Raw genomic sequence first — 23319 nt, forward strand, 5'->3', positions numbered from 1 at the left:
AATGACACCGCGACGGAACAAAACCACAAGATCCTAGCCGCACACACTCCATATTGCAGCATAAATTATAGATGATACAATTACGGCCAATAGTTTAACGGGCCCAGCTTCCCCACCAAAATCACTTGACAAACCGCCCAACAACCACCGTCCTCCCACTCCCACCCAACATCCTCGCAATATCCCCAAAAACACTCGCACCAACTCCTGCACCCCGCTCATTAGCTCCACACCTCGCCCGCCGCTCAGCAATTTCAATACACGATTCATGATTCTTATCTCGCAATTTTGGATTGGCGCCCCAAGCCAACAGAGCCGCCACAGTTGTTCGCCACCCGTTGACGACGGCCCAGTGGAGAGGGGTGCGGGTCCATGTATCCGTTGTGTGGATGTAGAGTGCTGGATTGGGTGAGGACTGCATGAGGAGGTCAATAATGGTCGAAGGGGCGCCTCCTCTTGCGGCGTGATGAAGGGGTGTTTGACCATTATCATCCGTGTTGGAGAGGGGGTTAACGCCCTTTTTTGTTCGTGTGCAGTCGAGGAGGAGGGATACGAGGGCTTTTGGTCCGTGTTGGGAGGCGAGGTGGAGGGGTGTCGCGCCGTGGGGGTCCCGCGCGAAGGGGTTGGCGTTGTGGTTGAGGAGGAGTTGGGCGGTTTCAAAGTGAGCATTGACGGCTGCGCAGTGTAATGGGGTTGTATGCCGGCCACTATGGGATCCACCATCGACGTGGAGGTTGCGCTTTTGCAGGAGATAGTCCACAATGGTTTTTGCGCCGCGGCCAGAGGCTGTGTAGAGGAGGGAGAGATGGGTGGTGGATGTAGGTTGAGAAGCAGGGATTTGCACAATGGGTGCACTGCCCGATGAATCAAAATCGCCCAAAGCACGATAAAGGTACTCGGCAAAGTGCACCAATATCGGCCGTTTGAGCAATTCAATGGGTGCAAGGACGCCTAGTAATTCGCCAAATAACCCATCTCTCGTTTCGGTGTCCGTATCGCCGCCCTGATCTTTTGCGTCGGTCACAGCAGCGCGATTCTTCCACAAATGAGATAACCGCTGACACGCTCGTAAAGCAGCCAGCGAGTCCCCGCCTGCTTCCATAAAGTGTGTCTGTATCCCCAAAACGCCCACTCCGCCTAGCACCTCCGTCCAGACGTCACCGACCACCGCTGTCCAACCACCCATTGTCGCACTCGCATCGTCATCAGCCTCGCTTTGAAAAACCAGTAGAGGTAACTCTTCTTTCGCTAGTACACTTCTCGCAATTTTCCCCGTTCCCGTCTTTGGTAGATCTCGTACAAATACGAATCGCGCAGGAACCATATGTCTAGGCAACGTTTCTTCAGACAGAATCCGTAGGAGCGTAGAGAGCAGGCCACCTCTTGATGATGCCGGTTCGCCGCCATCCAAATAAACATCCACATCCTGGGGAATGCAGAATGCGACCAACTGTCGCGTCTGATGATAAATGACTGTCACGCTCGACAGCAGAATACTCGTAGCGGATGACATTAACGCATGTTCAATCTCTTCCGTTTCGATCCGTTGTCCAGAGATTTTGACCTGTGTGTCCATTCTACCGAGGAGTTTCCATCCATTCCCATCATCTCGCGCAACAATGTCCCCTGTTCGAAAACATCGACCATACACGGGATGGTTGATGAATCGTTCGGCAGTCAAGGTTGGCCGATTTAGGTATCCAAGACCTACTTGGTGTCCAGATATCCATAATTCGCCAATTTCTTTGCTATGCTCTGCAACAGGTAGCATCTCCGTGGGATCCGTGCAAGGGATTTTCTCCCAGCCATGAGGTGACGACATGATAAGGAGAGAGTTACCAGCAAGCGGTGCTCCAATATTCTTGCGACTGATTCCTGGGCGGAGGCGGCAGGCTGTTTGATAGACACAGCATTCTGTTACGCCATATGTGTTGAGTAGGACTACCTGTTCTGCCCAGGTATCTACAACCGACTGAGGTGTAGGTTCCCCTCCAAGGGCGATGACCTGTAACGCCGGCAAACCCTTGGGTCCATACCCTTGAAGCGTGCCAAAAAGCGCCGGAGTGGTGAGGACATGCGTTGACTGTGTACTAGACAGACAATGAAACAACGCAGTAAAGATAGTGGTCCGTGGAGCCAACGCGACGGTTGCACCGGCTATCCAGGCTGAGATGAAATCACCCAGAGATGGATCAAACGTGTGAGAGGAGGCAACGAATATGGTGCTTGAAGAATTAATTTGATGAGCAGTGTTTTTGGCGTGAGAGTACGACGTTAGAGATGATCGGCTAGTGATGCATCCTTTTATGATAAGCTTACGTTAGGTCTGTCGCTACCAGGCAGAAAGGTCACTTGTTAATTACCTTTTGGTCGACCCGTACTTCCACTCGTAAAATAAATATGCGATACATCGGCTCCAGTACAGGTTGATCCTGCTACCGCTTCATCATCCTCCCCACAGTTCTTCATCTCATTTGTCAGAGCGTCCAATGTCACACACCGCCCCGATTTCCGTCGTTCGCTCTTTCCCACGGCCTCAACAAGTTTTGCCCGTCCCGCGTCATCTTTTGCGATAACAACATCAGGATCTGTGTCGTCTATGATGTAGTGCAGGCGGGGATCGGTTGCGTCCATCGGAACTAACGCTTTTGATAGCGTTTGTTGAATACATTGCTACTTGAATTCACTCTGGGCAGATATACGTACCTGCTTTCGGAGAGCACAGTAGCACCGCGAGCATAAGTATCGGAAGCATGATTCCTTCATCCACCAGAATTCCAACTGTTCCCTTCCAAACAACACAGTGTCAATGTCTAAACGTTTCCTATTCATACCAACATTCACAAAGCCGACCTTTCCGATACTCATGTCCCACATTTGTCTCGCTCTGCTCCAGTAATTTTCCCAAGATCGTTGCAGTTCTCTTGGCTTGGCTCCATACTTGTTGATAGGTCAACCGTTTCAAGACTTTGTCCGGTTCGCGGGACGGGTCATACCACAATAGAGCAGTAGCGTTCGGACAGCGGCGTACCTGTGCTGCTATGTGCTTGGTTGGACAGGTATCGTTTGGAATGGTGTGCGGGCTTGGATGTGTGCAATCATTCGTCGTCATTGGTATCTCTATTGGTAGTTTACGTTGGGTGTCCCAGATTTGGACCACTGGAGGTAGGTAGCAACGCGGTTGCTAACACAATTCGTGAGTGGTTATATTCCATAGGTATGTACTGTATCAACAGCTTAAACATCGAAAGAAAGGCTTTCCACCCAATATGTGATGAATTGCCGTCAAAGGCGCTATGCATATACAAGATACAAAATGATACATGATGCAGTCTACTCATCTAAGACTCCTATGCTACTCCTAAAGAAAATATATCAAACTGTAAAGCCATGCCCAACAAGACCGTCCAGGGCAGACTTACCTTTCTTCCTATGAACAATCTCGACCCCCAACAACTTTACAAACTCTTTCAAAAGGGATTGATGACCCGGCCAAGCAGGCGATGACACCAAGTTACCATGCACAATCGCATCAGTTGCTGGCACTTGCTTATACTTTCCACCAGCCAGTTCAATTTCGGGAGCACAAGCCGGGTACCCCGTGCACTCTGTTCCCTGCAATACCTTTGCAGCAGCCAAGATCTGCAATCCATGACAAATCGCCGCAACAGGTTTCTTCGCGGCAAAAAACGCTTTGACGATCTCCAGGACTTTCTGATTCAGTCGCAAGTACTCTGGCGCCCGTCCGCCTGGCACAAAGAGTCCGTCATAATGCTCCAGCACAACAGAGTACAAATCCGCGTTGACTTGAAATTTGTGTCCCGGTTTCTCCGTATAGGTTTGGAAGCCTTCGAAATCGTGCACGGCTGTAATGACCGTTTCTCCGGGTTTTTTGTCTGGACAGACAGTATCAACTTTGAAACCAAAGGCTTCAAGGGCTTGGTAGGGGACCTAGTATACCAAAACCGAACTTGCGTGAGTATCTTTGCGTGCGCTTACACCAAGTGCCAACCCTCCCCAAGTAGAAACATACCATAACTTCGTAGTCCTCGACAAAGTCACCAACAATCATGAGAATCTTACGCTCAGACATGTTTATTCAATCTTTACTCGATAATGGAAGAACAAGGGGAACACGTGTAGCGATGAAGATGTGTAGAAATGTTTTGCGAGCGAGGCTCTCCAACTACGAAAATGGTACGTCCCAGATCATTACGTACAAAGCTGTGACACGCGACTGTCAGTTTGCATTTTGCAGAACAAGCCGGACTTCCGGCAAATGTCCGAAAGCCTGCTGTGCAATTTCTTTTTCTTTTTTTTTTTTTTACATCGGTCTCATACGGATAAGATGAAGAAGAAAAAATAATGTCAAAAATCTCGGCTCTCTGCCAAAAAAAAACGATATGGGCTGAAATGGATTATCAACACGGTTGAATAGTTTGCCGCGATGAAAACTGCATGGCCAAAAAGATTAGATCTGTCAAGAGACACGACGATGAAAAAAAAGCCGACATGTCAACAAAAGCTCAAGCAGATTCCTGGTTCAAAAGATGATGATAAGGTCAGCACGCTAATGTCCCTACAGGCTTGTCAAGTATTGTGACATATCGGGTGCTTCCTACTCGACTAGAACCAGGCTTACCCCATCATTTCCTTTTCTGAGCTACCTTTGGCTTTGCATTCATTTCAAGACGATTTGAAACAAAACATTACGCAAGTAGCTCCCAAAAATCTTGCTAAAGTATAGTATTGATTCGATGGGATTATAGCATCATTGATGCAAGTGGCACAATGATGTTAACCACGACAAAGTCCGGGTCAAATCTCGGCTCAGAATAACTTTGAGGAAGGTAACATTGAAACGAGCTAGATTATGAACAAAATATCGTCGGCAATATCATTGCCGACGACAACCGTGAACCAAATATAATGATTTTTTATAGCCTCTTACAATCCCCAAAAAATAACTGTACATCCTCCCAAATAATGCCACTCATCGTAACAGCTAACTACATGTCAAGCACTGCCAACCTCGACGGCATTAGCTGAGCCGTTTTCCTTCTTGTCGCTACCTCCATCAATAACCATCTTTTCCGTATCGTCTTCAGGTAATGCAAAGCTTCGTTCACTGATATGCGGCTTGTTGAAGACGACGGATTTGTTTTTCCACCGCCCATTGTTTCCACTTGGCTGCCCCATGGAAGGCGAGTCTTTTTCAACGGTTTCAACAAACTTTTTAGATTTGAAGACAGGTATTGGTGTAGATCTTGACGGATGCTGGAAGGCGCAATTGGGGCGCTGTGGACCGTGATGAGATTTTGACAACAGTGACGCACTAATATTTTTGAAGCTTACCTGGCAGAAAGGTTCAAATTTACACACCGTCCCCGAGGTAACTTCCGTACTAGGCGTTTTTCCAGGTACCATACTGAATACGTTAACGCTTCCGTTCTTGTGCAAGCTTTTGTGTAAAAACGGACATCCAGGTTTTGTGCAGTTGGGATCGAATCGGCAGAGAGGCTTGCCCGCGTGTCCCATGCTATGATGTCCGGGAGGGTGCGTGAACGAACATCCTGGTCGCATGCATTGGACTCCAAATTTACAAGCAATTGGATATTGATCAGTGGGATGAACGTACAGACATTGGTTCCCTTTCGGACATGAAGGAAAGGCGCGACAAGGCTGCGTTGGATGCCAAAAAACGCAATTCGAGCCCCTCTTACAATGTGGCCAATAAGTGCATCGCGTGGGTGTGGTTTCGCTTGGTGTACTCAAGGGACGAAGTTGATTTCCTGGTCGACGGCCGGCAGATCCATCTACTGTAACCGTGAATGTCACATTCTCGTCTCCTTCCTGTTGCCCATTTTCCATTTTCGACAATTTGCTTGCTCGAAGCCCTTCAGTCGACGCCTCTTCGTCCTCGTCCAAAGGTCGTCTAGTATCCCTCGATGATTCCCGACCTCTTTTACGTCCATTAGAACGTGTCTCCCGTACGTCGTCAGCTGCCTCTTGAACTGCTCTCACAAGTAGGTGAGCCGGATTGCCTCTTGTCTCACGACGAGGATGTTGTTCTTGATCATCTATCAGATCGCGCACATTAGCCTCTTGAATGGGGAGCAGTCCATTGTCTATCCACACCAACCTAGCTCCTCGTCTGAGCGCACATCCAAGTTGATGACCATGTCTTCCTCATCGTGCGTAGTAGTTGCATCCGCTTGGGGTGTCACTGGAGGGGCCGCTGACGCCGTATAGTTGCATATCCATTCGCTCACTGTGGTCGCAGCATCGGGCATGTTCATGACTGAATTGGCAAAACAAATGTCAAAACAATGGCGCCGGGCATAAATACTGAAGACAAAACAAAACGTGCCTTCTGCAAAGTCTGCTTTCAGTTCATCTTTGCTTTTTCCAGCCTGCACTAGTACTGCAGCATATTCAGACATGAGCTCAACATTCTCGCCTGGGAAATTCTCTGAGAGATAGCTCTCAAAGTCCACCTGTCGAGGACAAAATACATGTCAGAAGAGGTGCCAACGAAAAGATCGGAGATTTTAGATCTGGGTATATACCTTGAAGCGTTCTACCCCTCTAGATTCGGCCATTATTGAAAGGCAAAAGGTCAATCAGATAGCGGTGTTGAGGACAGGGTGACGACGTCGGGCGGAGACACTGATTGGAGCAAGACAAATCAAGAAACTTGGGGTGTGGGGCAAACCAAAATATCTGGTGGTGACTCGAGACATGAAGCAAATCACGTGGTTTATTCTTACATAAGCAACACCGAAATATCCTACTCTGTCGGTCGTCTTGGCTTTGGATAAGGGGATCTGCAAATTCCCTACTTGGCGAAATGGTGGGTACTTGTCAGTCTGGTATATCGTACAGTTTCGGTTGGTGTCGATCTTGGTTACCGATTATATGCTGGCACGGTCTTTGCCGGAATATCATCGACGTTTGAAATACCGCCATGTTCAGGCACTCAAGCAAGGACCTTAATAAATTTTCCGTATTTCGTAGGTTTATTCATATTTTCCAGGGAGCAGCTCACCTTGATTTATACTTTTGTTGCCCCTGGACTTACAAAGTTACCTTGTCGGATATCGCAAGTCGAGTGACTGCATGCTTATAGCTAGTTTTCTGAAGGGAAGCAAGACGCCACTAAAAGTCATGTCTGCTCCAATTGTTTATTCAATCCCTTTTATTGCAATGGTCATCCAAGTTTATTTTATCTAGCAGGCGGTAGCCTCGTCGTAGATCCGTCAAATATCATTTAGTCATAGAGAAATTCTCCGTGCCCTACGGTGCATATTTTTGCAGAAGCATGTACCCTTTGTTTACGTCTGACCCCTTGATCTGGTACCTAAATGCGTTCATCGATCATAGTTATTGAATGCTAGGATGGGACCAAGCGAGGGTCAAGATCGACCGTGGCAGGGCGTTGGATTTATTTAGTTTGCCTCAATCCCGTATAGCAGATTTGGTGTATTTGACATTCTTCCAGGGGAAGAACCACGGACAGCCAGCCTTTTCTGGGATAACTCGAAGTCTATTGGCGTGCGAAATCTTCCCCGTTGCGTAATTCGAAGAGTGTTGACGATGGCCTCTGAGGAAAGCACGCACGGGGCAGACCGGTCCAAAACATCTTCACCCTCATCTCTGCCGCCACTCACCGAGCAACAACAGAGCGACAGGCATGTTCGTCTTCTGGAACCCGATGGCTATGCAAGTGACGGCGATCAAAACTGGAGTCAAAGCCAGTCCGAAAATGTCCGTGGGTGGCCACAGCGCCCACACACTGCCGGAGGTCAACGCCATGTCGACAAGCATCCGCATGCCTCAAAGAGTAGCAGATACTTTAGAAGGGTTGTAAAGAGTGGTGATGAGGAGATTATGAGCCCAAAAGAACAGAGGAGGTAAAGCTATCAAGGATCAAATGCCTGTTATTGAAAAAGCCAACTGATCGGTTATTGTAGACTGTGGTCTCACCAATCCCTTCGTGCTCGAGAACGTACTTACGATGTCAATCTTGTGACGACTCACATGCCACTCTATGAACCATTGTTGGACGAGTATCTCGCAGACTACTTCAACAGCCCAAAGATTCGAAAGCACTTGGTCAAGCTCGGCCTGGTGGGACCTGTGATCCATGTGCTATTGTTGTCTGACACTTTTATTCATCATTTTGATTATATGTGTGCGCCCAACGCATTCATTCAGGTTGACGATGAAGGGAACATCATTGACTCAAGGCAGTTCAAGTGCAATCAGATCCGTCTCGACAGAATGGAGCATGAATCACAGATTATGAAAAAGATGGAGGAGAGGGAAATGGACCGAGCTGTTGAGGTAAAGTCTCCAGTCCCTTGACGACCAAATCGTTTCAAAAAACTCAGTCAATGTACATTTTGGGCAGACTGCTATTCGCCAACAAAATGAAGAAGACAAGACTCCCCGATCACAGAAACTCAGGAAGACTGTGGTAAGTGTGGTTTATCACCGTCGTCGAAACCATGCACCACGGACCACTGATCAGGCATCAACACACGCAGGAGGCACCACATTCAAGTCTCCCTTATCCAGATTTTCTGGCGCATTATCCTTCAACCATGACAAGAACAGCTTTGCTCTACTCGGAAAAACCTGCTCCACTTACCACAGCTGAGCAAATGGTTGTCGCAAAACTTAAGCAACAAACGCCTCGTAAATTGAAAGCGTTGGGCATCAGTCCGGCTCAATTACATGATCGCGAGATTCATTCACAAGAGGTAGCCAGGAAAGAACGAGAGGCGATATGGAAAAGTGGTCCTACTGCGTCTCGATACCGTAAGGACCACGGTGGCACTGAGCCACCACCTCTAAGACAACAAAAGAAACAGACAATGGCACCTGTCCTGAACGGTGACAGTTGGAACCGAAACGCAGGCCAGAGAGACGAAGATGAGGAAAGCCTTTCGCATCTCTTTGATGTCGCCAAGCGGGAATACAAGGAGGGGAAGTTGGAAGAGGCAGAAAGTCACATTCGCAAGATCTTGCACAAAGTTGAAGAAAAGGAAGGCAAGCAAGCATGGCAAGGCCAGGAGCGAACAGAGGATAATCTTCCCAAGGGATTATTCGCGGACGACAGGGGAAGCTCTACAGAGAGCCCGAATCTCTCACAGGTAATTCTTGACAAAGATGTCCTGCGAACACGTTCAGGTCGATCCACACCCTCCACGCCTCGACACCGTGCTCTGCGCCCCAAATCTGCACGACCAACCCGGCAGTCTCATTTTCCGGTCGCGACAGATTTCAGCGACTTTGATGCTGGCAGTGAAGGTGGATATGAATCCGACGGAGATGTATTCTTATCGGATGAGCTGGACCCACATGCTCTTGCTGGAACTGGTAGTAGGAATGAGAATTCCTTGTCAATGACGGAAGATGTCGAAGGCATGCTTCAGGAGGTTGTGGAACAGAGTACGGTCCCTCCTGACCCGGTGACTGATGAGAGGAATTCAGACTTGCAGCAATATACGACCAAACATGCCGACGAGCATTCAGGTAGTATGGACCTGGCGAGAAACGTGGCCTTGCCCCTCAGTAGACCCATGAGTGCCAAAGATAGTAAGAATGCGCTGAATGGAGCAACGAAATCGTCACCCTACGCACAGCCTCAAAGTCGAACGGCATCTCGTGCGGCTAGCGTATCGAGTTTAACAAATGGACAAAATACCGGCAAGATGTCCAGAGCGGCAAGTGCGACTCTAAATAATGCGCCGGATGGTGTTGCGTCGCCTCTGGTGCAGCGAGGTAGCCTTCCTGCATCGCGAACTAGCTTTTCATCACAGACCGCACCACAAATACGCAGTAGGGAATTCAGCACCGGCATTCTGAAAGCGATCAACAACAAGAATGGCGATGAAAATGAGCAACCGTTCGGACGAACAAACAGTGCGAATTTTGCTGCTGGGATACCCCTTCCTGAAAGTCGACCAATGAGTATCGACAACTTGAAGCAAACCAATGGGATTCGTAGTCGAGAGCAAAGTACTGGTACACTTCAAAAGGACAATCCCCATCATAGCAGCCAAAATATCAAAGCCATCGACCAAGCCCCTCCATCCCTTCCTCGCGATGAAGTAACCTCAGCGAAGCCAATGAGCCGCACCGCGAGCGCTATATCACTCCACCGACAAATATTCAATCGCTCTGCAAGCGGGAATACACTGGACGTTATGGTCCAAGCAAAGAGCCAGCAGTCCCTTTCCGGGGCCCAGGTACCCAGTGCGTATGGGATCAGCCAAGATGGAAGGCCTTTGAGTCGAACTGGTAGCGCGCAGAGTGTGAAGGCGATTTCAAGTCGACCGCAGAGTGCAAAGAACGTGCAAAGAACATCGCAGGCCAATAGTCGAGCCCAGAGTCTACAAGAGCTGGCTATAAACAGTTCTTAGAGGTAGACCAGTGTAGACGAATTTTGCTTGGCTTAACCTATGTGAAATTCTGGTTTTTGTAATGTACTCGCTTGAATTTTGTCGAGTAGACCGGGAATGGTGTGGTTGTAGTGGAAACTATAATCGCAAGCATCTAGTCCTTAAAGATTTTTGAATGTATGTGGCTTTTTGACACTTGGTCCTGTTGTTCCCAATCTCCGTTGCCCTCTATATTCAATATAGATGTTTGTTCATAAATTTGAGAAGAACATAGCAGTCGACAAAGATGGCTATTTCTTGCATATGCATCAATGTCAAAACGAATCATTTGAATCAATAAGCCCACGCAAGTAGCCCATCGCCTACAAAACCATATGGATCTCTCCCCCCTACCACTCTTTTATGACCCTTCCTTAACCCTTTAACAACATCCTCAACAACCTTCTTTTTGAGAATTCGCCACCCACGGCTTTCTAACCAAGCTTCCTCCACTGTCTTTAAACTAGGGCGTAGAGATGCTTCTTGGCGCAAGTATCTCCACGTGCTGTCTGTCGCCAGACGTTGGAAATCGATTTTAGAGATGATTAGCAAAGAACTTTTTGTGTTTGTTATTATTGATGCTGGTTGTTTTTGGGGATTTTGGAGAGCTTGAAATCCGGTTGGGTGTGTTGGAGGGGCTGTTGAGACGTTTGGGACGGTTTCGCCAAAATACTCGCCAGGCCCGAGGGTGTGGATAGTGAGCAGTTCGGTGAAAGTGTTGAGGTTTGGTGGGAGGTATTGCCTAAAACTGGTGAGGTTGGTGCGCTTTGAGGTCAGATTTGTTTGTGATGACGTGGAGGATGACGAGGAAGTGGTGGAAGAGGAAGTGGGTCGTCGGGAGATGGCTGGAAGATTGGTTTGCGGGATGGTGGATTCTAGTTGGGAAAGAGGTATGATACGAAATGTGCGGCCACCAAGGTCTTCCTTTACAAATTGGATTGCTTGAACAACCCTGCAGGTACCGGAACTTAACCAACAAATCATTACAATGCGATAATATACGGGTTACCCATTCAACCAACTCACCTGATAAAATATAAACTACTGCTTCGCACCCCTTGAGTAATGACGACCTTGTTCGCATCAAACTTTCTCATAACACAGCAATGGGTCAACGTTGCCATATCCGCGTTAAGCGTTTTAAATATCGGCAACGTCCGTAGCATATCCTGCTTTACAGTCTCGGATTCCTTATAGGTACTTAGGACTCTCTCGTAATCCTTTCGCGATACAGTGAGGAATTCGCAGGTGCGTTTAGTCGTATAGGTGGTCGTACGCAATGAGGACGTTAGGAAGGAGATTTCACCGAATGAGTCTATTGGAAATGAGGTATTATTTATCATGGTACATGGTTTGCAAAGGATGATCAGGGAACTCACCTCCAGATGTGATATGACCAACAGTGACAGTATATGCCTTGTTTAACTCTTCTTCTATTTCCCTTATGACCTTTACCACTTCTTCATCATCGCTACCGTCACTGCCGGCATCCGACGCAGTCTCTCCCCCAGTTAAAAAACCATGATCATGGGACATGACGCTTTGTCTCGCACTACTTTTTCTTGCTGCCAATTCAGCCAGCTTTGCTTCGTATGACGCCAAAGCAGAAGAAACTCCCTCGTCCTTTGCTTGCTCACGATCGGCAAGTATTGGATGGGAGGTAAACGTAGTGGGTTGGCGAGATCTGAGTATTCCTGCTATGGCCACGGACTTTTTGCGGGCGGCGATGAGTTTTGCTCGGTCCACCTTGGTAATTTCCACATCACCATCGAGTATGATATAGAACCCTCGTGCTGGATGCCCTTCTTTCAATATTTGTCGACCAGTGTGCCAACGTGTGTAATGGGCTGCTTGGAGGAGTGCTCGCTGGAAATCATACAAGGAATTTTGCATCAATTTCTGTTGTCGAAAATAATGCCAGATCTTTCAAATCAAGAAGAGGTCAACACACCTGTACAGAGATGGGGTATTTTTCCATACATTTCATGGTACTGCACCACATCACCATTCTATCCAAGTCCGCTCTAGTCCTTTCTGTTCTCTTCTTCCTAAACAATACCCGCATACTATGGTCCAACCATCCTTTGAACTGCTTTGGCCTTGCAAACAAATGCGATACTCCAAAAAGGTCATACGAGATGATCAATGCATTTTTCGAACCGGGAGAGATTTGTGTTGTCCTCTGAGTGGAAGTATCGTCTTCATCCTGATAGGTTTTTGGATCATATTCCCAAGACCATTCAATGGGGTTCTTTAGAATCCGTGCTAGAAATTTGACAAAGTGGACACTGTGGGCTACCATCCTTGCTATGCGACGGAAGCGGAGATACGCCGTTTGGGGTTCGTATTCGGGGGGTGTTGTGGTGCGTGAAATGGATGTAAGGAAGGTTTTAGCATTTGTTGCCGGTCTGTAGGGTACGTCGATTGAGCTTCGTCGGCGGTTGAATAGGCTGTTGGGGGGAGGGTTGTCAATGGAATTACGTTGACGGGATAAAGTATTGCTCATATTTCCTGTTGGGCGATCAACAATGGATGCCCGACGGGATGGGGAAGACGAGCCTATGGATGCTCGGCGGTTTGAGAGTGCTCTCCCTCTGTCCTCCCCACTAGTGCCTCTGCCATTTATTCGTCCCGACTCATCCATACTTGCACGTCTGTTAGATAGTCGTCGTGGTTCATCTGCCGTTATGCTTGGTCTGCGGACCGATAGTCTTCCTGTCTCGTCCACACTCGTGCGTCTCGTAAGCAACCTCCCAACATCTTCTGCAGTGATGCTTGTTCGTCTGCCAAGCAGTCGACCTGCATCTTCAGCGCTTGTTTGCCGATTGTTATCCACAACAGTGCTCAGTCCTGAGGTGTTAGTTTGAAGGACAACGACGGGGGTGAATTGCTCAATCGGAGGTTTAATTCCTTTGAGCATTTCCTCGCTCATGAGCATATCTGATTTCCCCATTCTATCTTCAATGACGCTATATAATCGACCATCAAGCGTTCCACTTCGACCCCGATGCTGCACCTGCGATAGCCCAGAGTATTTCAGTGGTTGGTCCGCACCGATGCCCTTCTCCCGTGTTGCCAATGATTCTACTCCTTTTTGGTAAGCCGGGGTACTTGCCCGACTTTTCAGAAATCGTTTGGTTTCCCGGAGATGGGACGTGGCAGGTCGAGCGGAGGCTCGTGCTTTCTCAGCAGCTGGGGCTGCAGCAAACTCGTCCGGTTGGGTGTGGGGCCGGGGCTGTGGCATCATGGAAGAAATTCACCCCTGCTGAAATGTTCGTTCCAATACCCGTAGACGAAGAGAGATGCGACATGTATATGACAAAACGTCTCGGAGGTTTTTTCAGACCATGATCGTTATGATCGGTAAAGGTGAATCTTGTAATTCGTATGATCGGGGGATTATTTTTAAAAGTTCCAATTCTACACATCAAATCCAAAAGAAAAAAGCAAACCTATTTGTCTCAACAACCTACTCTATCTAACCATCATCTCTACACACCATAAATTACACAGCCCCAAGTTTTCCAACTTGGACCTATCGCACTGACAAAAATCAGTCTATATAAAATGTATCCCAAAACTATCCTTTTAGTCCCACAACCTCCCGAATAACTTTTCTTTTATGCATTCCCCATTCTCTCATTCTCAAATACTCGTGAGCAGCCTCTGCCTCAGATGGACCAGACCTCGCACGACCCCGCAAATACGTGACAGTCGCATCCGTTGCAATTCGGGCAAAATCGTCAGCAAGCATACGAAGGATTTCACATCGATCGTTGGTGATGATTGTGCGGGTTGTGGGGGGTGGGGGTGGTGGAGAGGGTATAGGTATTGCAGTATGCGATTGAGGTGGAATGATACTTTGACGACGGCTTGGTAACCGGGCTACAAGGACCATACTATTTCTTCTGGCTTTGTTGGGTACTGGTGGATTCATTGCAATGGGAGCGGGTTCATCTGTTTTCTTTGAATCATCGCGAATGATTTCCAATTGCTCCTCACCGAAAAATGCACCTGGCGATAAGGTTTCTACTACAAGCAGCTTTGATACGCGGTCTTCGTTGGCTTCGAGGTAGGTTTCCTTCTTTTCGTCATATTTAAGCAGGAAGGTCCCATTTGGTAAACTTGTTTTGATAAAGTCCACATTACGAACCACTCGACAGATGCCGCTTTTGAGAATGTAAACGTATCCATCGCCTTCATTCTGTCAAAAGATAGTTAGAGCGAGTAATGCATAACGCGAATAGATTAAAAAAAAAACTACCGGTCCAAAAACTGTCACATTGGGTGGAAACGTCACCACTTCGGTGTGGCGGTTCAAATAAGTTGTTCCAACAATCAAAGTCTTAAAGACACCATGTTCCCGAATCAAGTCCAGCTTCTCCTTCTCCTCTTTGTTTGCAAGATCCTCTACAGCTTCCTGGTAATCCCATTTATCTATTCGAACCAATTCTGTGCGCTCTTTACAAATCGCCGTATCAAGTCGGGGTAAATCCGTTTGCGTCTCATGGGTACCAAATGCATCTCCGCTTCTATGCTCGGAGATTAAGCGGAAGGTTCTCTTGTCCCATGGTGTCGAAGCGTCACTAGGTGCATCCATGGTCCGTACAAGGCATATGCATCCCGTCAAGACAGCGTACGAAGAGGATGGATGGTGACCTTGTTTATAAATAATTCGACTGGCCTCACGCGTTTCAAGCACCATGACTCTACTCAGTTGTTTTTGGACCTTGAGAGGCAACCGCTGCAATCCTCGCATTTTTGTAATATGCGACTGAATGACTGTTACGTCTGCATCTGTCCGTTCCTGTGGTTGCTTGTTCAGAGCTCTTCGCACATCGTCGGGAACAAAGGTTTCAACAGAGAAAGAGCGGAAAGTGTCACTTGAGTTCAATCTGGATAAAAAGTTCATGATAGCAGTGCTCATGTCCAGAATATCAGTCGAAGGTGTCATGTTGAAGCCGCTGACCATGGCTCGAGTGTTCCGTAAACCGTCTATAACAGCAGCGGTAGCCTATATAAATAAAAGACGCAGATAAACAAGATGTCCTTGCAAGATAACATGAGCGTTTCTGTGGATACCTCACGAAAACGTTCTACCCCAACTGCGGGCACCCACGGTGCAGGATCAATAGATTCATTCGCATCAACAAAGCTGACAGGTTTACGAGTACTCGAAAGGTTGGGTGCTCGTGTCTCACTCATCGCGTCGCTGCTGACCAAGATGCCTCCGGTTTCTAATATAATATTGTCCACTGTTTTACTGTGAGGAGGGTGATCTCCAGTCAGTTCTTTGCTATCATGTCGCAAGGACTCGAGAGATTTCAGCGTGGACGTTCCATTTCCGTCCAAAGTCCCGTTTGAACCCGGTGCAGCCCGCTTTGATCGAGATTTAACAATGCCTTGATTTTCCCCAAATAGCAAATCCAATTCCTGCGAACTTGTCAAGCCATCCGAACTCGAGCCATTCACTTCAGCGGATAGTTCCGGCTGAGATTCGTCCACTACACTTTCCTTACTCCCACTACGTGACAGTGTCGTGGGGACGCACGTTGATTGTCGTCGTTTGTACATTTTTTTAGCTGTTGCAAGGATGAGGTCGTCGTAAACTGGTTCGGGGTCGTCATTGAATTTGGATTTGAGTTCGTTCGAAAGGGATCCTTCTCGGGCCATGAGCTGAGATTTAAAACGCTTGTACCTGATGGGAAAGACAATTCTTGAAATGAATGGCCATGGTACGTAAAACTGCAAAGTGCGCGTTAACGAGAACCTACGTAGCACTGCTTCCCCGCTTTTTCAAAAACTCGAGGGCTTTCCCTGCACTGACTCCACTCGTCGGAGATGCACTGAGAATGTTCATATTGGAAGACGACGAGCTCCCCTCATCATCAGCACTAAAGCCTCGTTCCCATTCGCCAGATACCCACAAGCTACCCTTTGGTTGACGTTTCCCGAGTTTGGGACTTTTGGGTCCTCGCTTGTCCTCTTCAACTCGGTTTGCGTCCTGTAATAAGGGTTCCTTGTGTCTTACCACTGGCGCCGATGCTTCTCGTCGTCGTATGGATGGTAAGCGGGGGAGAGTAGGACCTGCGGCACTTGACTGGCGGGTGATTTTGCCATCCACACCAGACTCTTTGTGAGTACGCAAAGGAAGTGTCGGCGGAAGGGTGAAAGCGACCATTGAAGTGGACCGCTTGCATTTGGGCGATTTAGGAATGTGGTGATTGGATTTCATGACCACATGAGGTTTTTGCATCCACCTGCCAACGTTGTAGAGGTATGTACAAAAGACAATGAGAGCTTCTCAGACCAAAAAAAAAGAGATTATTCTTGGGAAGATAACAAAAAGCCTCAATGGTGAGGGATGATCCTGCTAGTGCTGTCCCAATGTACCGCACAGTGTCCACAGACAAGTTTATTCAAAAAATAATGCTGGCATTTATACGGATCAATATGCTTGATCCTTGATTTGAAATTTCAAAAATACTGGCCGCCATGGCGGGGCAGTAAGATATAAATAGCTTTGCTCACAAGTAAAAACAAAGGGTTAGGTTGGGTTGCGGTCACATGACACTAAGTTCATTGAGATACAGTACATTAAAGAGTCCGAAAGCATAGTGTGGAGGTGATTGAAAATGGCACTAGAACCCCGCATAATCAGCACCCCCTCTATTGCTCAAAACGGTGTGGCATGTATTGTAATGTTTTTTTTTTTTTAAACTGCGGTGAGGCGCATGCCAAAGGTCTATGAAAGGGGGGCCTTTTCCTAGTAGTAGTTAGTTAGCTTTTCCGAACCGGTTGTCGCCGGTTTATTCCCTGGTGTAGTAGCTAGTGCCAGTTTCTGTCACCTCTACACTATTAGGATTCAATCGTATCAATATTAGGACCTCATGCACCTCAACCCATCACCATCAATTATGGTACTCTACTGATGCCCGCAAGTCACAGAAACGAAAAGAACCAGATATAATTTAAAACTTTAGAAACATGCAAATAAAAAGAACATTGCACAAATGCAACGAGAAGGCGTGTTTCTCGCAGCTACGTGCTTATCCGTCAGTAAGTAAAGGATTACATCAGCAAGTCTCGCTGGTCTCCTTGCTGTTTCCCTCCCTCCTTCTCGGTCTCCCCCCCTCTCTCTCTCTCGGCCATAACGCGCCCAAGTCCCCGCTTCCAGAACAGGGGCTGACTCTCTACCCGATCACAGCGGGATACTATATCCGCCAAGAAAAGAAAAAAAACCAATACAACCTTCCCTAAATACAAAGCCATCAATCGCTACATGCAAGAAAAAGGCCACTGGGTCATGAGGTTGAAAATGCCGTCATTCGAATCTGATTCCATTCCTTTGTTTTTCTTTCGTTCACAAGCTTCCCATGTTCGATGGGTCTTCCAAATCATTCGAACTTTGAGCCAATTCACCAAAGTCTACAGGCCCGTCGTCCGGTAATTCGCCATCTATATACGAAGTCTCGAGGCTACTCATCAAATATGGATTGTTTGATCCTGTTTCTCCTGGAGTTGATCCAGAGTTTCGTCTCATGTCGGTTCGGATGTGTAGTTTGATGCCTTGCCGAGCCAGACACTTGGCAAGTTGGGAGGACTCTACAACAAAGAACATGTCAAGAACGCTGGACGCGTGAAAACGACCGCCAATCTATCCAACTTTACCAGTCATTCCAGGAAATGTCTTTGGGGGGAATACTGCAATGATGTCGGACATTGCCGATGCCATGGCTTGTGAAGCATCCTTGGTGATGTCGTACAAAAAGAATTTCAACCGATAATGGCCGCCCGTTCTTATGCTCAAGTCGGCAAACTAATGGAGCGATAACAGAATATTCGAACCTTGGTCTCGGAAAGGTGGCGTGCTATTCTTATAAAAGAACTTACCGTGAAGAAAAGCGCCTTTTGTCCGTCAACATCTGTGAGAATGTGGCAAGGGCTCACCAGGGAGCCTACAAGAACGGAAACGTAGCTAGAAGGTGGTGGCGTCAAGGTTGACTCTCCTGCGAAGAGCGATTCAGTTCGTCGTGCGGCAGCACTGCCCGGATTCAAGACGACTCCTCGCTCTTCTGTTCCATCTGCCGACCAAAGCGACGCATGACAAACGAGCGACGTACTTTCCTTGTAGCTATGGACAAAACAGAGACAAATTCACCGTCAGATCATCTGCACGGAGGTATGGAAAAACACATTTTTGGTATTATGTGTCTTTACTACATGTCCACTTACTCTAAAACGACTCGATCCCCCTCCCTTCGGATGAGTTGTAGGATTGGTGCTGGATCAACAGGGCGGTAATCCTTTGTTCCAAAGCCACACATTCGAGCCCGATTGGGCTGTTGGCGAATGATGAGTTCGTATAATCTGTATTCAGAAGAAAGAAAAAAAAAAGAAAAACCAACACCCACGCACACACACACAAAAGCGTCGAAAAATGGTCAGCGAAAAGATATATGGATACGACTGTCGTTTGTTGCCGCAAGCAAAAGACTCCTCTACAAAAGGCATGTGTGGCGGCTACGCCAACACACATGCGCAAAGGACATGCGAGTTGCGGGGAGACTTGCCATAATGCGCAAGCGTATTTCACTTAAACCCTTCACTCCCAAGCGTGCAAACCGCGACAGCGTGAAAGACACCAGTGAATAACTTTTGCCCATCCGCCCCGAAAGAACCCAACTCTACTACGGTATTGTTAAGCCATGCCAAAAACAACAACTTTATTACGTACATTATGGGGGAAGGAGGAGGAGGATTGGACGGAGGAGACAAGCTGGCAGACGTAGCCGTGGCACCGGCCGAGTCAGTATTTTCTGTGGGACCCACTGGAGACGCGTGCATTGGGCGGCCAACAGAAGCGACAACAGGGTCGGTCCGAGGGTGTGATAGAGCTTCTCAACTTTGTTGAAACTGTTTACTTGTCTTTTGTAAACTGGATCGGCGCGATACGGCGGCGGGTTATGACGAAAGGATTAAAAGAATGAGCGTATGTGTGTTTTGTGCGTTGGTGTGTGAGTCGCCAGGTCCCCCCACGGACGGATTGGTGCTTTAATCGTCCCGGGGAGGCGAAGCGGGTCCTAGCAAGAAAAAGTACACGGAGTACGACGGAGGGGGCCGTGCGGTTGGCAGCGAACGAGTACCGGGTAGAGGGTAATAATGTCCTGATATGCGTGTGTTGGGCAACTGAACGGACGACCTCCAAGATTTAAAAATACGGGAGGTTCTATCACGACGATGATTCGGAACAAGAGCGTTACCAAAGGGCAACAGGACCGCCATATAGACACGAAAAGGAACGCTAAAGGGCTAAATAAAAAAAAGGATCTGTCAACAAGGGAGGGGGGGTGGAATATAAAGGAACTCGCTAGCAAGGCAAGCCGCAATGGGAGGGAAATGGGAAAAGAAACGAGTTGCGGGAATCCGCGGAAATGCAACTTGTCTACGGAGAGCGAGAGAGGGCGGGTTTGTTGTTCTGTGTGGGAATTTTGTGTTTTTCTTTTCCTTGTTATTTTTGTGGTGTCTATGGCTATTTCAAATATGTGTCTATTATCGAATATGAGTGCATATCGATTCATCTTTGCAACCCATACGACATATTCAGGTGGACATTTGAACATGGCCGCACAAACAAGTCGCATTATCGCAAGTTCCGATCTCCTTTCAAACAATGAGAAAAAAACAAATAAAAAAACGACGTATTATTCCCCCCCCTTTGAGTTCTCTCACTCTCTCTCTCTCATATTTGTAAATGTAAGCGTATTTTCCCGATCTGATTTTCCCCATCTATTTGAACGTTGACATTTTGCCGTTCTCCTGGTCATTGGCATACCCATGATTGGGAGCGCATGGGACTTGTGGGTCTAGAACCCGTATTTGCTATGGACCCCATGCACCCAGTATCCAGTGTCTTGGAACCACCCACCACGGTCACTCCACGGACGGAATTTCAAGACATTTTATCCTTGTCTCTTTTGTTCAGCCCATTTTCTCTCTCGTTGGTGCTGAGCGGATGGGGTGTTTGTGGGAAAAAGCAAAAAAAATGGAGATGAACAAGGCATAGGAGGCACAGCCATTAAATGTGTTACTATGGATATTTGGCACAATTCATGTCTCTCAAACACAGCAAGAAAACCACGCAGTTAAAGAACGAGGCTTACCACTTGTAGATTTTTGCCGTGACGCCGTGGGCCCCCCCTTTCCAACTGGCGGTTTGCTTTGTTCACGCAAAACAACGCTAAACGCTACCGCGGTCAAACGTCTTTCACTTGCATTCATTAACATCCCCCTGCTATTGAAATTCCCTGACGAAAAAAGGTTAAGGTTCCCCCCCTCCTTCAACCTGAAACTCCCAGCCACCGTGAAGAATCCTTTGTCAACACAAAACGATGAAAAGGGATATTCTGATTGTCGGAGCTGGTCCTTCAGGACTGGCAGCATTGAAGGCACTCAAGCAACACAATCAAACAAAAAGCTGGAAGCTTGTCGTCGCTGAACAACGATATGGAATCGGCGGTGTTTGGTATTGAAAATTGAACTATGATCAGCAGTTGCACATGAACAACGGATGGGCCGAATGTTGATTGTTTTAACAAAAATTGCAACTTCTAGGCTGCCGTCGTCTTTGACGCCCATCCCACCGGACCTGCCCTCGTCCCCGATCTACGACTCGCTCACCACAAATTTGCCTCATCCGGTGATGGCGTTCTACTCCCATCCGTTCCCCCGAGCCACTCCGCTTTTTCCCGGTCACCCCGTCGTATTGAAATACCTGCAGGCATTTGCGGAACGGTTTGCTCTCTTGTCGCACATTCGCTTTGGGCACAAGGTCGTGGGTGCAGAATGGGATCCTCGTGTTCAGAAATGGCGGACAAGATTTTGTACGCGGAAAAGGAACACGCCAGAAATGGCTGACGCGTCTGAACACGAACGCGCAGCCAACGCGTCTGAGGAAATGTACGACGCGATTCTAGTGTGTTCTGGACACTACCACTATCCCAAAACGCCGGATTGGCCAGGCGTCAACGAGTGGACTCTGCATGGGCGAACCTTGATGCATGCTTGCTACTATCGGCGACCGCAACCTTTTCGCAACAAGGTGGTGTTGATCGTAGGTGCAGGCCCTTCAGGGAGAGATCTGAGCAATGAGATTGCGTCAGTTGCACGACAAGTGTATCACTCTGTTCCTTGGGCATGGCATCCTGCACGATCTGCAACACCCATCGTCCATACGACATCGTCAGGCATTGCTCTCAAGCCTCCCATCCGCAGATTCCACTCGAATGCTATAGAATTTGAAGATGGTACACAACTGACGGACGTTGATATTGTCATTGCTGCCACCGGTTATTTCTATCGTTACCCTTTTTTACCTTCCAATATCCTCTACGATCCATCCCAATCTCCAACCGCGCCTTCAAGTGCCTCCCTCTTTTGCGATGGTTCTCATGTTGAACCTCTCTACCAGCACATGTTTCCGATAACACCGACGTCACCTGCAGCTCCTAATCTCATCTTCTTTGGACTCCCGTCCAAAGTTGTTCCTTTCCCATTGTTTGAGATCCAAGCGCTTGTTGCAACTAATCTCCTGTTAGGTAAGAAGCAACTTCCACCCTTTGATGCCTTTCAGGATATCCCACATTCGCATAACCTGCCGAACGAGAAACAATTTGCATATTGTAATAGCCTTGCTGAATGGGGTGGCGTAAGAGATTGGCAGGTCAAGGACTGGGTAGTGGAAATGTACGCTAAAAAAGATATTCTGCGGAAAACTTGGCAGGAGGTTGAAAGACGAGGTGAGCAGCACCTCCAAGAGTGGATTGGAGGCGTGGAAGGAGAGAATGAGTGGGTCAATGTTATGAGACGATTAATCGCATTGGGAGAAGAACAGGCCAGTCAGGGGTGATTAGGAGTATATTCAATACGTCTAAAGCCTGAATGGCTACCGTCCTCGGATGCAGCACCCTTCGACGGTCATTTATAGAATCTTGCATATTCTGATATCTCCATAGTACAGGAAGAGATTGGGCCTCACACATCATTTACCCTGGGCAAAAACTGAAATTCTAACTGATTGTCTATATTCCACCCGCAGTAATAGTTCTGTGATTAGTGTAGAGGTGACAGAAACTGGCACTAGCTACTACACCAGGGAATAAACCGGCGACAACCGGTTCGGAAAAGCTAACTAAGCTACTACTAGGCAATTATACACGCAATACGTAACGGTTGGTTCTAACCGGATAATTGCCCACCACCACACGCGGTCCCTACTAGGCCTTGATCCAGAACTCTTGATGGCATTGAAGCCAGACTCTTGCATCCAGGAGCGAATCGACTGGGCAGCGTCACAAGCCAGAGGATGTTCAGTGACAAGACTTGGAGACTAAAACGGCATGTCAGCGAGAGAACAATATGAAAAGAGATGATGCCATTGGTACTTACCAACCAAGCTCAACAAGTGTAGCAGCATAATAGTAGGCTTTGTTATCGGATCCAATTGGTTGCCGCTGGTTCTGATCACGATTGCTGTCGGGCGGTCGAGGTCCTCGGCACCACCACATCGGCGTTCTCATGACTGATGAGAGTTGGGCAGATGCTTTGAGTCGAGGGATAAAGAAACAAGAGGAAAGAGACAGAAGGTCCCCCTTTTATAGACCTTTGGCATGCGCCTCACCGCAGTTTAAAAAAAAAAAAAAAAAAAAAACATTACATGCATGCCACACCGTTTTGAGCGATAGAGGGGGTGCTGATTATGCGATATGATTAACCGGAGTGAGCCGGATAATAATGAATCTTAGTGCCATTTTCAATCACCTCCAAACTATGGATAAAGTTAAGATTAAGGCACAGTAACACCGCTAACCAA

General features: G+C 47.7%; 8 protein-coding genes across 9 annotated transcripts; 2 read left to right on the forward strand and 6 right to left on the reverse strand.

Moving 5' to 3' along the window:
- Positions 1–23: 23 nt before the first annotated feature.
- On the reverse strand, positions 24–3112 carry SPPG_07049 (uncharacterized protein). The gene is made up of 4 exons (XM_016755226.1): positions 2854–3112; positions 2707–2788; positions 2364–2645; positions 24–2301 (listed from the first exon to the last, which is right to left on the reverse strand). The coding sequence occupies exons 1-4, from the start codon at positions 2875–2877 to the stop codon at positions 122–124; spliced, it is 2568 nt and encodes an 855-aa protein (XP_016605617.1). The 5' UTR covers positions 2878–3112; the 3' UTR covers positions 24–121.
- Positions 3113–3137: 25 nt separating this feature from the next.
- SPPG_07050 (PfpI family intracellular protease) lies at positions 3138–4227 on the reverse strand. Its single transcript, XM_016755227.1, has 3 exons — positions 4034–4227; positions 3423–3951; positions 3138–3361 (listed from the first exon to the last, which is right to left on the reverse strand). Exons 1-3 carry the CDS (start codon positions 4091–4093, stop codon positions 3351–3353), a joined length of 600 nt encoding a protein of 199 aa, XP_016605618.1. The 5' UTR covers positions 4094–4227; the 3' UTR covers positions 3138–3350.
- A 586-nt stretch (positions 4228–4813) lies between these two features.
- SPPG_07051 (uncharacterized protein) lies at positions 4814–6703 on the reverse strand. The gene is made up of 5 exons (XM_016755228.1): positions 6570–6703; positions 6371–6497; positions 6143–6301; positions 5356–6080; positions 4814–5298 (listed from the first exon to the last, which is right to left on the reverse strand). Exons 1-5 carry the CDS (start codon positions 6600–6602, stop codon positions 5017–5019), a joined length of 1326 nt encoding a protein of 441 aa, XP_016605619.1. The 5' UTR covers positions 6603–6703; the 3' UTR covers positions 4814–5016.
- A 699-nt stretch (positions 6704–7402) lies between these two features.
- Positions 7403–10671, forward strand: SPPG_07052 (uncharacterized protein). The gene is made up of 5 exons (XM_016755229.1): positions 7403–7913; positions 7974–8130; positions 8218–8346; positions 8414–8479; positions 8550–10671. The coding sequence occupies exons 1-5, from the start codon at positions 7597–7599 to the stop codon at positions 10428–10430; spliced, it is 2550 nt and encodes an 849-aa protein (XP_016605620.1). The 5' UTR covers positions 7403–7596; the 3' UTR covers positions 10431–10671.
- Positions 10615–13692, reverse strand: SPPG_07053 (uncharacterized protein; the record flags this gene model as incomplete). The annotated part of the gene is made up of 4 exons (XM_016755230.1): positions 10615–11415; positions 11475–11763; positions 11828–12314; positions 12400–13692. 4 exons carry the CDS (start codon positions 13690–13692, stop codon positions 10743–10745), a joined length of 2742 nt encoding a protein of 913 aa, XP_016605621.1. The 3' UTR covers positions 10615–10742.
- A 130-nt stretch (positions 13693–13822) lies between these two features.
- On the reverse strand, positions 13823–16827 carry SPPG_07054 (uncharacterized protein). Its single transcript, XM_016755231.1, has 4 exons — positions 16223–16827; positions 15531–16146; positions 14713–15462; positions 13823–14652 (listed from the first exon to the last, which is right to left on the reverse strand). The coding sequence occupies exons 1-4, from the start codon at positions 16702–16704 to the stop codon at positions 14029–14031; spliced, it is 2472 nt and encodes an 823-aa protein (XP_016605622.1). The 5' UTR covers positions 16705–16827; the 3' UTR covers positions 13823–14028.
- Positions 16828–17390: 563 nt separating this feature from the next.
- On the reverse strand, positions 17391–20022 carry SPPG_07055 (uncharacterized protein). Its single transcript, XM_016755232.1, has 5 exons — positions 19186–20022; positions 18684–18818; positions 18342–18582; positions 18120–18267; positions 17391–18053 (listed from the first exon to the last, which is right to left on the reverse strand). Exons 1-5 carry the CDS (start codon positions 19293–19295, stop codon positions 17812–17814), a joined length of 876 nt encoding a protein of 291 aa, XP_016605623.1. The 5' UTR covers positions 19296–20022; the 3' UTR covers positions 17391–17811.
- A 198-nt stretch (positions 20023–20220) lies between these two features.
- On the forward strand, positions 20221–22601 carry SPPG_07056. Of its 2 annotated transcripts, XM_016755234.1 has the most exons (2): positions 20221–20973; positions 21063–22601. In XM_016755234.1, exons 1-2 carry the CDS (start codon positions 20840–20842, stop codon positions 22354–22356), a joined length of 1428 nt encoding a protein of 475 aa, XP_016605625.1. In that variant the 5' UTR covers positions 20221–20839; the 3' UTR covers positions 22357–22601. The 2 variants fall into 2 exon arrangements, with proteins under 2 accessions (XP_016605625.1, XP_016605624.1); XM_016755233.1 differs by having other exon boundaries at positions 20221–22601.
- The last annotated feature ends 718 nt before the right edge of the window (positions 22602–23319 follow it).

The sequence above is a fragment of the Spizellomyces punctatus genome (assembly GCF_000182565.1).
Source record: "Spizellomyces punctatus DAOM BR117 chromosome Unknown supercont1.14, whole genome shotgun sequence".
NCBI classification, from domain to species: domain Eukaryota; kingdom Fungi; phylum Chytridiomycota; class Chytridiomycetes; order Spizellomycetales; family Spizellomycetaceae; genus Spizellomyces; species Spizellomyces punctatus.

Coding starts and splice junctions, on each gene's coding strand:
- SPPG_07049 (XM_016755226.1), bottom strand. CDS start 2,877: ATGTGGGACATGAGTATCGGAAAG. Junction 2,789..2,853: donor GGGACATGAGTATCGGAAAG/GTCGGCTTTGTG, acceptor GTTGTTTGGAAG/GGAACAGTTGGAATTCTGGT. Junction 2,646..2,706: donor ACTGTGCTCTCCGAAAGCAG/GTACGTATATCT, acceptor CGCTATCAAAAG/CGTTAGTTCCGATGGACGCA.
- SPPG_07050 (XM_016755227.1), bottom strand. CDS start 4,093: ATGTCTGAGCGTAAGATTCTCATGATTGTTGGTGACTTTGTCGAGGAC. Junction 3,952..4,033: donor TCGAGGACTACGAAGTTATG/GTATGTTTCTAC, acceptor TTGGTATACTAG/GTCCCCTACCAAGCCCTTGA.
- SPPG_07051 (XM_016755228.1), bottom strand. CDS start 6,602: ATGGCCGAATCTAGAGGGGTAGAACGCTTCAAG. Junction 6,081..6,142: donor GCGCTCAGACGAGGAGCTAG/GTTGGTGTGGAT, acceptor GCGATCTGATAG/ATGATCAAGAACAACATCCT. Junction 5,299..5,355: donor AATTTGAACCTTTCTGCCAG/GTAAGCTTCAAA, acceptor CACGGTCCACAG/CGCCCCAATTGCGCCTTCCA.
- SPPG_07052 (XM_016755229.1), top strand. CDS start 7,597: ATGGCCTCTGAGGAAAGCACGCACGGGGCAGACCGGTCCAAAACATCT. Junction 8,347..8,413: donor AAATGGACCGAGCTGTTGAG/GTAAAGTCTCCA, acceptor CATTTTGGGCAG/ACTGCTATTCGCCAACAAAA. Junction 8,480..8,549: donor AGAAACTCAGGAAGACTGTG/GTAAGTGTGGTT, acceptor CAACACACGCAG/GAGGCACCACATTCAAGTCT.
- SPPG_07054 (XM_016755231.1), bottom strand. CDS start 16,704: ATGCAAAAACCTCATGTGGTCATGAAATCCAATCACCACATTCCTAAA. Junction 15,463..15,530: donor GGGTAGAACGTTTTCGTGAG/GTATCCACAGAA, acceptor TTATTTATATAG/GCTACCGCTGCTGTTATAGA. Junction 14,653..14,712: donor ATGTGACAGTTTTTGGACCG/GTAGTTTTTTTT, acceptor ATCTTTTGACAG/AATGAAGGCGATGGATACGT.
- SPPG_07055 (XM_016755232.1), bottom strand. CDS start 19,295: ATGCACGCGTCTCCAGTGGGTCCCACAGAAAATACTGACTCGGCCGGT. Junction 18,819..19,185: donor CCTCCTCCTTCCCCCATAAT/GTACGTAATAAA, acceptor TTCTGAATACAG/ATTATACGAACTCATCATTC. Junction 18,054..18,119: donor GACATTTCCTGGAATGACTG/GTAAAGTTGGAT, acceptor TCTTTGTTGTAG/AGTCCTCCCAACTTGCCAAG.
- SPPG_07056 (XM_016755234.1), top strand. CDS start 20,840: ATGAAAAGGGATATTCTGATTGTCGGAGCTGGTCCTTCAGGACTGGCA. Junction 20,974..21,062: donor TATGGAATCGGCGGTGTTTG/GTATTGAAAATT, acceptor TGCAACTTCTAG/GCTGCCGTCGTCTTTGACGC.